At 37.5% G+C, this 13,730-nt stretch overlaps 1 protein-coding gene across 7 annotated transcripts in view; it reads right to left on the reverse strand.

Annotated features, from left to right (window-relative positions):
• NUP35 (nucleoporin 35) overlaps nucleotides 1-6,194 on the reverse strand; it is a 36,440-nt gene extending 30,246 nt beyond the window's left edge. The window contains exons 1-5 of one of the 7 annotated variants that reach the window (XM_089916588.1): nucleotides 6,086-6,175; nucleotides 4,119-4,224; nucleotides 3,315-3,346; nucleotides 2,725-2,895; nucleotides 560-687 (exon numbers count right to left, since the gene is read on the reverse strand). In XM_089916588.1, coding sequence (XP_089772714.1) covers nucleotides 560-687; nucleotides 2,725-2,884 — 288 coding nt within the window. In that variant the 5' untranslated portion in view covers nucleotides 2,885-2,895; nucleotides 3,315-3,346; nucleotides 4,119-4,224; nucleotides 6,086-6,175. The other 6 variants (XM_089916587.1, XM_022567206.2, XM_089916590.1 and 3 more) reach the window with 6 other exon arrangements.
• Nucleotides 6,195-13,730: the final 7,536 nt, after the last annotated feature.

Here is a 13,730-nt window from a genome sequence, read left to right on the forward strand (position 1 = left end):
ACACCAACACCAGGAACACACTAAACCATCAGCTCATAAACAGGCAGAAGGAAGCGTTTTCAGTAAAATAAGTAAACAGTGAACACAGCTCTAAAAGGATATTGGTCTTATATCAATAAAACCATCCCTAAAATAAAGACCTCAAATCATTACAAGGTGCCTTAGATCTGGATAAACCCTGAATCTTCACTTGTTCTTTCACAAAATTATGTATAAATATTGAACTTTTTAAACAATGAACAATTTAAATGATAATCATTTCTACATGTTTATTAAGGAGGTTGGGGGCATGGACAGGTGAATAGGCACACCTTTAAAAACCACAGAATTATCTATACGAGAAAATTATCTAAGTTCTATCACATTTTTAAGTACATTTCATGATAAACACAATTTAATTAGACTCTAGGATAACTATCCCTAATGCTTATTCTGTGCAATAGAATTACACTAAAACAGACCTCAGGCAAACACTTCAAATTACTGACCCTCCCTGTAAAACCACATAAAAACATGAAATAAGGACATGTATGGTCTTGAATGAGGATATGTGTATCACCTGTCTTCTTGAAGTTAAAGGTGTTGATCCAAGTCCTGGGCTGGAAATGTCATCATATATACTTCTAACTGGTGGAGCTCCACTTTTATCTTTATGAGCTGGTACAACTGGCTGTGGTGGTGACCCACCTAACAATGCACAAAAAATATAGACAGGTGAGAAAATAAAGAAATCCTCCATCTTTCTGGTAAGATCTTTTAAATTAATATTTTTAAAATAATGACTTAAATTCCTGTCTCCCAGCAATTCTCAGATCTTAATACACAGAAAAATCACCTGGGCATCTTGTTAAAATTCAGGTTATGTCTCAGATCATGTGAGATGGAGCCTGAGACTATGAATTTCTAACAAGCTCCCAGTGATGCCAATGTTGGTGATCCATAGACTGCACTTTGAATAAAAGGTTCCAGAATAAGTAAATAGAAATTTTAGTTTTTAGTAAACACATGCAACTTTTGTTTTCTCTAGATGCTTTTCTTTTGTTTTCTCTAGATGCTTTTCTTTTGTTTTCTCTAGATGTTAAGATGCTTAACATTTCAATACAAAATTTGGTCCTATTTCTCACTTGAAAGTAGGTATTAAACAGCTCCAGTTTGTATACACTTGAATATAATCTCATAATGTGGAATTTGACTCTCAAATTCCTATTCGTGTTTCTCACAGTAGAAATATATTTAAGTACATAATAAACATACAGAAAAGGACCAACTTTGGGGGATACAAAGGGATCCTCGTTAAGTCAGAGAATCAACAATGCCAAGTAGCAAAGCAGTCCAGGCCCTCTGTAAGACTAATGTCTGAGCCTAGACAGTACGGCATAAGGTATTTAGATTAGAGCACAGGCTATAGAACAAGACTGACCTGGGCTTTAACCTCCTGCTGTCACTAACCAGTGAGCTTCAGCAAGTTCTATACTGCATTTAGCCTCAGCTTCCTCTTTTGGAGGATACTACTAACTACCCTTTAAGACTGATAAAAGAATGAAAATAACATATAAAATGCTTAGCATACTGCCTGGCTCATAAACACTCAATATATGGTAGCTACGATAATAAAATAATACACTTGAAATATGTAAAAAAAATCTGTCCAGAATAACGTTCTTAAGTGAATCACTTCAAATATAACTTATAATTCTCCCTGATCAATCCTAAAAAAAAAAAAAATGATAATAAACCACTTTAACTGAAATAATACCTTAAGGACAATTAAAGTAAGAAGAATTTTCATTTAAACATCTATTAAAAGGATATTAGCTCACATTTGGAATTCAATCATTTTTGTAGCTCTCACTACTCACAGTCAAAACTTCCAAGTTATCTTTTCCAATATTTGTTTGCTAAAAGAGTCCTGTAAAAGATATGTTTTATTTACATAACATTTTGTGCTGGCAACTGCAAATCATAGTTTGTGTAGTAAGTTCTTTCACTAAACACACTATAAGTGAGGCTCTTAATTCACTATGACGAGAAGTAGAATTCATATCTACAGATTTTCAAATTACACTTCTTTTGACTATTTGCTATTATTACATTTAAGATGTATTATTTAAATCGAATTCAGCTGAAGTTAAACGACCATATTCCCCTCCCCCCACCCACACACACTAACATCTCCGAAACAGGGATAATTTACAAAAACTGGCAAATGTTGTTCTATCATATTTAGTGTTTTTCTTTCTTAGTGGTACTTAAAATAATGGTGAGTTTGGGCTTCCCTGGTGGCGCAGTGGTTGACAGTCCGCCTGCCGATGCAGGGGACACGGGTTCGTGCCCCGGTCCAGGAAGATCCCACATGCCGCGGAGCGGCTAGGCCCATGAGCCATGGCCGCTGAGCCTGCGCTCCACAACGGGAGAGGCCGCAACAGTGAGAGGGCCACGTACCACAAAAAAAATTAAAAAAAAAAAAATGGTGAGTTTTACAATCAATGGCATCTTAGATTGAATAAAATGTAGTATGCATATTTTTAGTGAGTGGTTCTTGGAATTATAGTAACTTATATTGCTTACACCTCTATTCCAATAATCTTAAAATAAAAAATAGAGACACTGCTTAATTTTTTTAAATAAATGTGGTTTGAGGGTGAACGCTGCATCACTACCCTTTTTAAAATTCTTGTACATGTATTGATAGTACTATAAAACTATTTTAAGCAATTTACCTACCTGCAAGTAAAGGTGATCTCATTTCCATTACTCCTACTGAAGGGCCACTAATTGATCGAGGTTGGGGAGTCACTGGAGCTGGCAAATCCCCCATTAAAAATCCAGGTAGGAACTGGGCATTAACCCCTGGCTTTGGAGACGTGGGTGAACCCAGCATCATTGGTTCAGATCCTAAATGAATCAGAAAATAAAATAATACAAAGAAAGGACTTTAATGTAACAATATCTAACAAAAAGATGCAAGAATCCAGCATAAACAATTTTTTTAACATCTTTATTGGGGTATAATTGCTTTACAATGGTGTGTTAGTTTCTGCTTTATAACAAAGTGAATCAGTTATACATATACATATGTTCAGCATAAACAATTTTGAGAATTTAATCAAAACTGTTAAGTATTACAGAACCATAGTTAATTTTATTATTTTAAAAACCAATAAAAATTATTTCTAGAAAAATGTGAAACATTTTATATTAACCAAATAATATTTGACAGCTGTTTTTGTTTACATTACTTCATAGATTTAAGAATCAACACTTAAATTTTAAAATTTTAGCTTATTATCTAAAAATAAATCCCTAATACCTACAGAATAACTTCTTTCCATTTCTGGATCAGCTTCTACTATGTAACAACAGAAAACAAGAACAAGGTGCACTAGTTACACAAAGTCTAAGCAAATCAAACACAATAGGTTTAGCATGCTGTATGTCCCGTTTTTCTTTCCCCATATACAACTGTCAGTCATTTTTGTAATGAAAGTGTAATCATGCACACATTAAAGCACATATGAAATAATGTGATGATCAGCATACCAATTAAGAATTATATTGAAAAGATTTGGAAAGGTTATGTTTTGGGTCATTTTTAAAACCATTCATTTTAAAGTTAAGAATAACCAATAAAAGTCTCCCCAACATAAAACCAACTTAAGAACTGATACTTCACAATCATCAATTCAAAATTATTTTTCACAATTTATAGGGTAGGTATTATTATTATTCCAACTATGAAAAAATAAGGAAGCTATAACTTCCTCTAATTTCAGAACAAAATAGCCCAGTAAGGAAAACATGGGCTCTGGAGTCAAGAGACCTCGGTTCCAGTCTCAGTAAAATGGACATAACTGTAGTATCCACCCACAGAGCTTTGGTTAGACTTACAGCAAGTAAAGCACTTATCTCAAGTGCCTAACATACAGTAAGTATTCACCAAATATTAGTTATTATTATTCTAATAGTATCTTACAATAGCCAAAACTGAGGAACTGATGTGTACATGTAGAATTTGCAATTTCTGCTTATGAAAATTTAATTTTTCAACTATCTGACAAGCCTGAATGTGATTCACGGTACTCAGCAAGGTCAAACATTTGGTATGTTATTTATATTACCTTTATTAACTATTCCTTAACTTCTAAACAGCCTCAAAAATGTGTTTCTTGCTATCCAAATGCTGTCAATTATTTATTCTTCCTCTTATTTCTAATCATAGTAGACCTAGATATTAACAATGCAAACACATAAAAAAGGAAAAAGGAAAAGAAATTCAGGAAAAGAATAAAGCAAATACTGAAATAAGGTGTGAAGAGCTATACTACATTGTAATTACTTCAAAGTGCTAGTTACAATGTTACCACAGTACTATTACGTATTTCCAAAGAACATACCACTAAAATCAAACCAAAAGTCTAAACAAAAGCATATTATGAACATATATTTATAAACCCATAATAATAAATGTATTACAAAGCTTTAGGTACCACCAACTACGTTCACTCTCCCAGCCCCAAAAGAAAAAAAATACATATATGGCAAGTATAGAAATAATGAAGTCAAGAAAATTTCTGACACATCCGAATGTATATTGTGATACAGTAGAAAGCATCAGAGTGAGGAGGGCACAAAGGGCTCTTAACTGAACTGTCACTTACCACCCAACCCTTTCACTTATAGAGCTATACCAATGGATCTGGAAAGTCTTAAATTCCATTTCAGTCTTGTACTCCTAACATGTTAAGTACAGTGTCTTACTCAGCTAGCATTGTTTGTTCAAGTAACCATTAGTTTTGCTGTACCATTAGGTGCTGGGAAAACGTTTATTCCTCGTCTGGAATATCTGCAATATGTGGACTTGAACAATTAATACAACTAATGTCAGATTTCTGACCAGAGGTTTATTCATATTTGTAACCCAAAAAAACACACACTCCAAAATGTTTTTGTTGAGTAGAAAACTTTGGAACTGGAAATGAAAAGTTTTTTGACCTCTAAAATAATACAAGACATAATACCTAGACCAACTTTAAATGTAGCTGAGTATCTCTGTTGATATTATGCATTTAGTTTTTTATAACTAATGCTAAAACACGTTACTCTATTCTCAAAAGAAACTTATTTTGCACAAAACATGGCAAGCATTATATATCCTTCAACTCTAATAAAACTCATTCTACAGATACATATCCTGCTTGCTTGCTCTCCTTTCAAACTCATAAAGTTGTAAACGAACTTTCAAATACATCTCAATGACAGTAGACGATTTATTTTCTGTTCTAAGATATTCAACGGTTCTCACAAAACTCAGCAGACACACACACACAAAATCGACATCCTGCTAACTTGGCAAGATTTTCTGAAGACAACACATCTCAACAATGCCCGCCCCCATTAAATAATGGTAATGAATTTTTTTAAAAAAATCATGACGTGACCGATTAGAGGAAAAGACCACCTACAATACTTAGTCATTTTCCCAAGATAAAGCCGCGGGAAATCGAGCGAACTCCTGGCCTCCTATTAAGGCTAATATCTCAATGGCTGCATCACCTGGTTAATTAAATGTCGCACGATTCAAGCTTCCATTAAAAACAGATTTCTTCTGCAAAGCCCGGGAGAAGGAAGGAATCAAACAGGAACTAGAAGCCAAGGTGATCAAACAGCGGTGAAAGGTAACCACACTCCAGGGCACTGCCCACCCAGGTGTTCACAGGTGAGTTCCTTCCCACCAACTCTTCCCCGGATCCCGGAACCTAGCATCGCGTCTATCGCGCTGGCGGAATCCCAGGTATGGATAGGTCTGGCTCCGGTGTAAGGGGGCACAAAACAGCTGAGTCACCACAAGACCGCCGTTTCTTCGCCCTCCTCGGGGCCCGCATTTTCCCGGAGCCGCCTTGGTAGCGGCTGGGTGTAGACTCCTCGAGTAGGGGGCGGACTAAGAAGTTGGGTGCGAGCCAGAGGCTGCCCCTCTGAGGCTGAAATTAGAGACAGAGCCCTATGACTACTGCCTTTCAGGCTTGCCCACTTCCAGGATTACAGTGTGCATCGCAGCGCTAGGGAGGAAAAGCAGTTTTTTACTCACCTAACGTGGGCACCTGGGGTTCCACAGCAAACGCTGCCATCGCAGCAGCGGCGACACTTGGCCCCGCACCTCCCCGATTTTCAAAAATGGCGGAAATTCTCCCCACGGATAGGGGCGCGCTGCCTTATGGGGTTTCGTAACTTCCGGACATGCGCTATACCTAAGTTGTGACGCCGGAGCCGTCATTTTGGAATGGGAAAAAAGTCTTTTCGGAGACGCAACGTCTCCGAGAGGGTTTTTACTGGTAGGGTGATGAAACAATGTGGAAACTGCGGTTCTGGGAATTCTTCTGCTCACCTTGTGAGCCTCCTGATTTTTTGGTGCTTGAGTTTTATAGAAGCACAAGTTATTTTACTCACGATTTCATAATTAGCGTGAGTTTACACAGTGCTCTGTCATCCGTCAGCTTTTCCAAGTACCACCTGGAAAAGTTGGCCTGAAGAAACAGATGGTGCCGCTTTCCAATGTAGATTTCCGGCCTTAGTTGCATGAACCTCAATTCTCAAAACATATTTTCTACCATCTCTATGCCATTTTTTAAAATTTTGTGTTATATAGGCACAATTTTACATTAAAGCGTTAACTCATACTTGCTGTTTTATTATATATTAATACATGCAAAAGGTATTAAATAATGAAGGCTAATAATAAACACCCGTGAAGTCACCACACTGCAGAATCCTCTGTGTTCCTCCCTATGCCATCCCTGCTGTCCTCCTCCCCCTACTTTGCTGCTTTTCTTTAGAGCGTTTTCAAATATCACACACATATTCTATATATGTGCATGTGAAAATATGTTATTTCACTATTTGCAGCAACATGGATGGACCTGAAGATTATCATACTAAGCGAAGTAAATCAGACAAAGACAAGTATCATATGATATCGCTTATATGCGGAATCAAAAAAATGATTAAAATGAACTTATTTAAAAGACAAACAGGCTTAGAGAACAAATTTATGGTAACCGGGGGGAAAGGGTGGTGGGGGGAGGGATAGACTGGGAATTTGGGATTGACATGTACACACTGCTATATTTAAAATAGATAGGGAATTCCCGAGCAGTCCAGTGGTTAGGACTCTGTATTTTCACCACAGAGGGCACAGGTTCAATCCCTGGTCGGGCAATTAAGATCCCACAAGCTGTGTGGGGTGGCCAAAAATAAAATAAAATAAAACAAAATAGATAACCAACAAGGACCTACTGTATAGCACAGGGAACTCTGCTCAGTACTCTGTAATAACCTAAATGGGAAAAGAATTTGAAAAAGAATTTATACATGTATATGTATAACTGAATCACTTTGCTGTACACCTGAAACTAACACAACATTGTTAATAAACTATACTCCAATATAGAATAAAAATTAAAAAACGAACAAGAATAAATGAAAGGAAAAAATATGTTGTTTTGTTTTGCTCACTAATTTTATAAAAGTGATGTGCTACATGTATATATTTTGAGACACTCTCTGATCCATACCAGACTCATTATCCTCAAAATACCCACCCATCCTCCCTATTCCCTCCGGGATTTCCTGAAATCCCAAATCCAGCCAAGAATTGTGTAATTTCTGTGAGGCAATAATAATTCCAGCATTAAATGACAAGTTCCCAGAAATCAAAATGTAAAACCACTTACAGATGAATTGACTTTTTTTTAACAGGTGTATGGGTTGAACTGTGTCCCCCCAAATATATGTTAAAGTCCTAACCTCCAATACATATGAATATGACCTTATTTGGAAATAGGGTCTTTGCAGATGTAATCAAGTTCAGATGAAGTCATATTGAATTACTACAAAATTGGTGGCTTAAACCAACACAAATTTATCTTTTATAGCTCTGGTGGCCAGAAACCTGAAATGAGTATTATAGGACTAAAATCAAGGTTTCAGCAAGGCTGGTTTCTTCGGGAGGCTCCGGGGAGAATCTGTTTCCTTGCCTTTTCTAACTTCCGAAGGCTAACTATATTACTTGGCTTTTGACCCTTTCCTCCTGCTTCAAAGCCAGTGGCATAGTATCTTCTATCTCTCTGACACTGCTTCTCTCTGCTTCTGTCATTACATGGCCTTTTTCTTCTATAGTAAAATCTCCCTCTGCCTCCCTCTTATAAGGACATTTGTAATTACATTTAGGGCCTACACAAATAATCCAGGATAATCTCCCCATTGCAATATCCAGTTGCAGTGATTAAGTCAATAATCATATCTGCAAAGTAACATTCATAGATTCCTGGGATTAGAGTGTGGATATCTTTGGAGGCTCCATTTAGCCCACCACACCCAGCAACCCGCTTTCTAGAAATAATGTACCAAAAAATGTTCATCAATGAAGGGATTTTGATATAAATTATGGTCTGGCCAAACAAAAAAATATTATGCACCTGTTAAAAGGAATAAAATGGATTTGATATGTGACTGTGTGTATTGACCTAGAAAAGTCTCCATGATTGATATGAAAGAAGCAATTTGAAAACATTATACAGCATCATTTTATTTTAATTTAACAAAAAGTGTGCTTTTGAGAACAGATGCAAAGAGAAAGGCAGATGCTTGTTTAAATAAAGGAAAAACCTAGAATATATTTCTGCCAAACCATTAACAGGGAAGGTAAAATGGGAGAGGGGTTTGTAAATTAGAGGACTTAAGAAGGGCCTTCAATTTACCTTATATAATTTTTAGTGGTTGATTATAGGCGTTACTTACTATTTTTAGTATTCTTCAAATTAAAACTTTTTTTTCCTTTAAGAAAGTCATTTTCCTTTCTTCACTTGCCTTTCAAACTTCTACTCTTTCAATTGTCTCTTTCTTTACCGAGTTATAAAGATGCCCAGTTTTCCCTATCAAAAAACCTTCCCTAGACACTGCTCTTTTTTCTAGTGACCATACACTAATTCCTCTCACATTTTCTCTTTTTCTCAGTATCTCAAAATAAGAGACTACAGACTGTAGTAGATGATCTATTTCCCTAACTTCACCATCTTATTGTTTAATTCATTACACACTGGCTCCTGTGTGAATCCTCTTCTGAAACTACTGACCCCAACTATTTTTGTCCTAATGGCTAGATTAAGCCTGTCTCCTTGACATCTGCAGTATTCAACAGCTTTGACAATCTTTTCCTCTATACAGTGTTTTCCTTGTTTTTGGTGGTACTACACTTCCTGTTTCACCTCATAACTTTCTATTCTTTTTCTGGCTTTTCTATACCTGATCCTACTTCATTCTAACCTGGACACTTAATTATTAGTAGTCAAGCCTTTGTCCTCTCTCTCTTCTTCAATTCTTTATAGTCTCTCCTGGAGTCCTCATCAATTGTCACATCTATGAAAAAAGTCCCAAATATTATATGCCCCAGCTCTCTCTAAGCCAAATGATACTTTTCCAGATGCTTGATGAACAATCTACCAGCACATCAAACCTCAAAAACAAACTCATCTTATCCCTAAAATCATCCCCATTCCAGTTGTCCCTTTTTCTATTAGTCTCAGAAATCCAAAATTAAAAGCACAGTATGTTAGAGCAGAATCTAAAGTAAGGCGGACCTAAATTCGAAGCCTAACTTTCCCACTTAAATCCTGTATTACTTCAATTTGTATTACATCTCTATGGATTTTATTTTGTGTAAAATAGAAACAATACCTACTTTGAAAGGTGGTTATGCTTAGTACAGTGCCTGGTCCACTTTGCTTTTCCTGGCTTCCACCTTCTCTTCCATCAAACATTCAAATACCAAATCCTATTCTTTCTCTCTCCTCAATGCCTAGACAACTGCAGTCAACTCTTAACATCTCCCTGCCTTCAGTCTCTCCCACCAAATCTAACACACCACTAGCCAATGCTCCCCTCCTTGTACACATTAGTCAGCTGTCCAAAACCCTCACTGACTTCCTCTTCCCTACAGCAGCCCAACGCCACAAACTTCACGTGTGCAGCACATGCCGACCAATAGTGTCCTCCATTACACCATATACATTCTCACCCAGGCAGCAATGAAAAAGGAAAATCGGAATCTCTTGGGGGTGGGGATGGGATGACTTCCCCAGTGGTCCAGTGATAAAGAATCCGCCTTCCAACGCAGGGGATGCAGGTTCGATCCCTGGTCGGGGAACTAAGATCCCACATGCCGCGCATGGGGCAACTGAGCTGGTGCCACAACTACTGAGCTCGTGTGCCTCAACGAGAGAGCCCGAGTGCCACAAACTACAGAGCCCAGGCGCCCTGGAGCCCGCGCACCACAAATAGAGAAAGAAAAACCCACACACCACAACCAGATAGAAGCCCGGGCGGTGCAACCAAGAGCCCACGTGCTGCAATGAAAGATCTTCCATGCCTCAATGAAGATCCCACGTGCCACAACTAAGACCGGCTGCAGCCAAAAAAAAATTTTTTTAAAAAATAAAGAATCTCTTGGGGTGGAAAGTGCTATAGACTGAATATTTGTGTCCCCCAAAGTTCACAGGTTGGAAATCCTAACCCCCAGTATGATGTTATTTGGGGGTGGGGACCTTTGGGAAGTGGTTAGGTCATGACGGTAGAGTCCACATGAATGATATTAGTGCCCTTATAAAAAAGTTCCTATGGGCTTCCCTGGTGGCACAGTGGTTAAGAATCCGCCTGCCAATGGAGGGAACACGGGTTCAAGCCCGGATCCAGAAAGATCCCACATGCCGCGGAACAACTAACCCCGTTCGCCACAACTACTGAGCTTGCGCTCTAGGCCCCGTGAGCCACACTACTGAGCCCGCATGCCACAACTACTGAAGCCCACGCGGCTAGAGCCCATGCTCCACAACAAGAGAAGCCACCGCAATGAGAAGCCCGTGCACCACAACGAAGAGTAGCCCCCGCTCGCCACAACTAGAGAAAGCCTGCGTGCAGCAACGAAGACCCAACGCAGCCATAAATAAATAAATTTATTTAAAAAAATAAAACAGTTCCCAGAAGCTCCCCATCCCCTTTGGCCATGTGAGGATATAGCAACAAGATGCTGTCTGTAAGCCGGGAAGCAGGCTCTCACCAGACACCAAATCTGCTGGTGCCTTGATCTTGAACTCTCCAGCTTCCAGAACTGTGAAGAAATAAATTTCTGTTGTTTATAAGTCCCCCAGTCTATGGTATTCTGTTATAACAGCCCGAACAAACTGAAAGAGGAGGGTAGGAGCATCTTTTTTAGTGATTTCAATAGGTACCCTAAAAGGAATATACATTGTCACCCTGCCTTCACTAAGGGAGGTTGAGAACCATGGCTTTGAAAATAGTCTCTTCACCCTCTCACCCTAACCTTCTGCTCCAATCAATTCTCCCATCATTCCCCCCTGCAAGCCTTCAGCCTCTTGTGAAAGATCTTCACACTGTATTCCTTGCTCACAGCAATCTCCCTGCCTAGCATCCCTTTGCTTTCCACCACAATTTGCAAATCCCTGTCCTTCTCACAAGTAGCAGCTCTCTTCCACCATGAAACTTGCCCCAGCCCTGCCAGCCCTCAATCATCATTTCATTTCAAAATGTACAACACATTTCTGCAACTCATTTGTTCCAAGATATTTGTTTTGTAAGTTTTCTTTTCAGCCCCGTTAGATGAATTTTCTTGGAGACAGGATCATAACTTTTTCTATTCTGTATTTCTATCACTTTACAATAAACCTATGTTGAAAAAGTAAATAAATGAACAAATTAATGATAAGCTCTAAATTAATAATAATAAACATTGAATAAAATGTAATTATATGACATAACATATTTGATGCAATGTTGCATGTTTTCAGATGTTTAAAATAATAATTTTGCACATTAATTCTATTAGAAGGGCTTATATATATTATACAATGAAGACTTATTTGTAGCTCTGTTTATCCTTTTTCTGGTAAAATGAGATTTTTATAACTTGGATTATCTTGACTGAGTAACATTGTATGGCACCATTTTACCTTTTTGTGTTTCTTGTTAAACTACACTCTATAGAAATATTGCACGTTCATCATAGTCTTCTGTACATGAATATTATTATCTTAACAGCAATACTTGTTTTCCTACTTTCTTTTCTGAACATAGTAAATAAAATGTCACATAAAGTGGAACACTTGTTCCCTATTTCTATTCTGGATTTGTGGTTCCCTGAATGCTGCCTTCCAGTGACATATGATTCCATCAAAGTGCTATTTTTGTAGACCACTGATTTTCAAGCTTAGATGGAGAGCGCTTTCACTTAACAAGGTATTGCGCAGATAATACATACAACAGAGCCACTCTGGTTGGGGAAAAATAAAAAACAGGAAAAATGCAAGCCCCACTAACTCAGTATTCTTACCCCCAAACTGTCAACTGTCGCCTCCAAGTAACCCCTGAAACACTTGGGTAAAGTACCTAGGGCTATAGAGAGTCCAACCTGAAAATTAGCTCTGGGCTATATATATTTCAACTTTCTTATAAGCACAAAACAAATTTTTAAAAAGTGAGAAATATGTGAAATCTCAAAATTTATTTATTTTCAATATATTTGATATGTTTTCAGTCAAACCGCTGTGTATCTATCATACATACTGAATACTCATCAACCTATTTATAAATGTCTATTAATATGCAGTATTTGTATATAAAACTAAATTCTTAAATCCCACTCCTAGACTATTTTAAAAATAAAAACAAAGAATTTTTTTAATTGAAGTGAAGAAGAACGGTATCCACCTTTGGTAAGAATTTAGAGAAAGAATAGAGTTTGTCACCTTTGTAAAGAGAGCGAGGAGAGGCGACATCTTCTCACTCTTTTTCTGATCATTTCAGCCTTTGGCAGCTGGTGTAGCATGGGCTGTCCATCATGTAGACTGTGATGTCACATAAAGCACACAGAGGAATCATGATTTCCTAGGGCCCACGGACAAGTGATCTCCAAAAGAGCTTCGTGGTGTTTAAGATGTAGGGATTGTACCCAGAAAAATACAAATCCATTATTCATTATTAGCATTATCTCACTGCTCTAAGTAATGATGACCAAAGCTGTGCCTTTATAAGTTAAAATAAATAATACATTTGGAAACTTACGCGTTTTTTCTGATCATTTCATTACAATAAACAGCTGGCAGAAAGGGTGTATGAAACATCAAAAGATACATCAGTTTAGCTGACTCACTTGTTGTCTATTAATCAATTAAATGGTTTTTATCACCGGTTGGAAGTAAAAAGGTAACATCAAAACTTGCATAACTTTGGGAGGGAGGGATGAATAGGCAGAACATGGTGGATTTTTAGGGAAGTGAGACTATTCTGTATGATACTATAATGGTGGATACATGTCATTATAAATTTGTTCAAACCCATGGAATGTAGAACACCGAGAGTGAATACAAATTAATGTAAACTACGGATCTGGGGTGATAATGATATTTCAGTGTAGCTTCACCACTTGTAACAAGTGCACCATTGTTGATAAAGGAGGGAGATGTTGATAAAGGAGGAGGCTAACCATGTGTGGGAGCAGAGGTTTATGAGAAATCTCTGTGCCTATTGTTCAATTTTGCTATTAATGTAAAACTGCTCTAAAAAACATAACTTTCAGGTGTTATATATTATATTTTATAAGTATAAATATGTTACAAATAAAATTTTATTTTCTGCTTTTATATTTGAACTATCAGATAGGCTTA

This window comes from Delphinapterus leucas, chromosome 8, assembly GCF_059928025.1.
Source record: "Delphinapterus leucas isolate spDelLeu-1000000601 "Yukka" chromosome 8, BTC_Dleu_Yukka2, whole genome shotgun sequence".
Taxonomy (NCBI): Eukaryota; Metazoa; Chordata; class Mammalia; order Artiodactyla; family Monodontidae; genus Delphinapterus; species Delphinapterus leucas.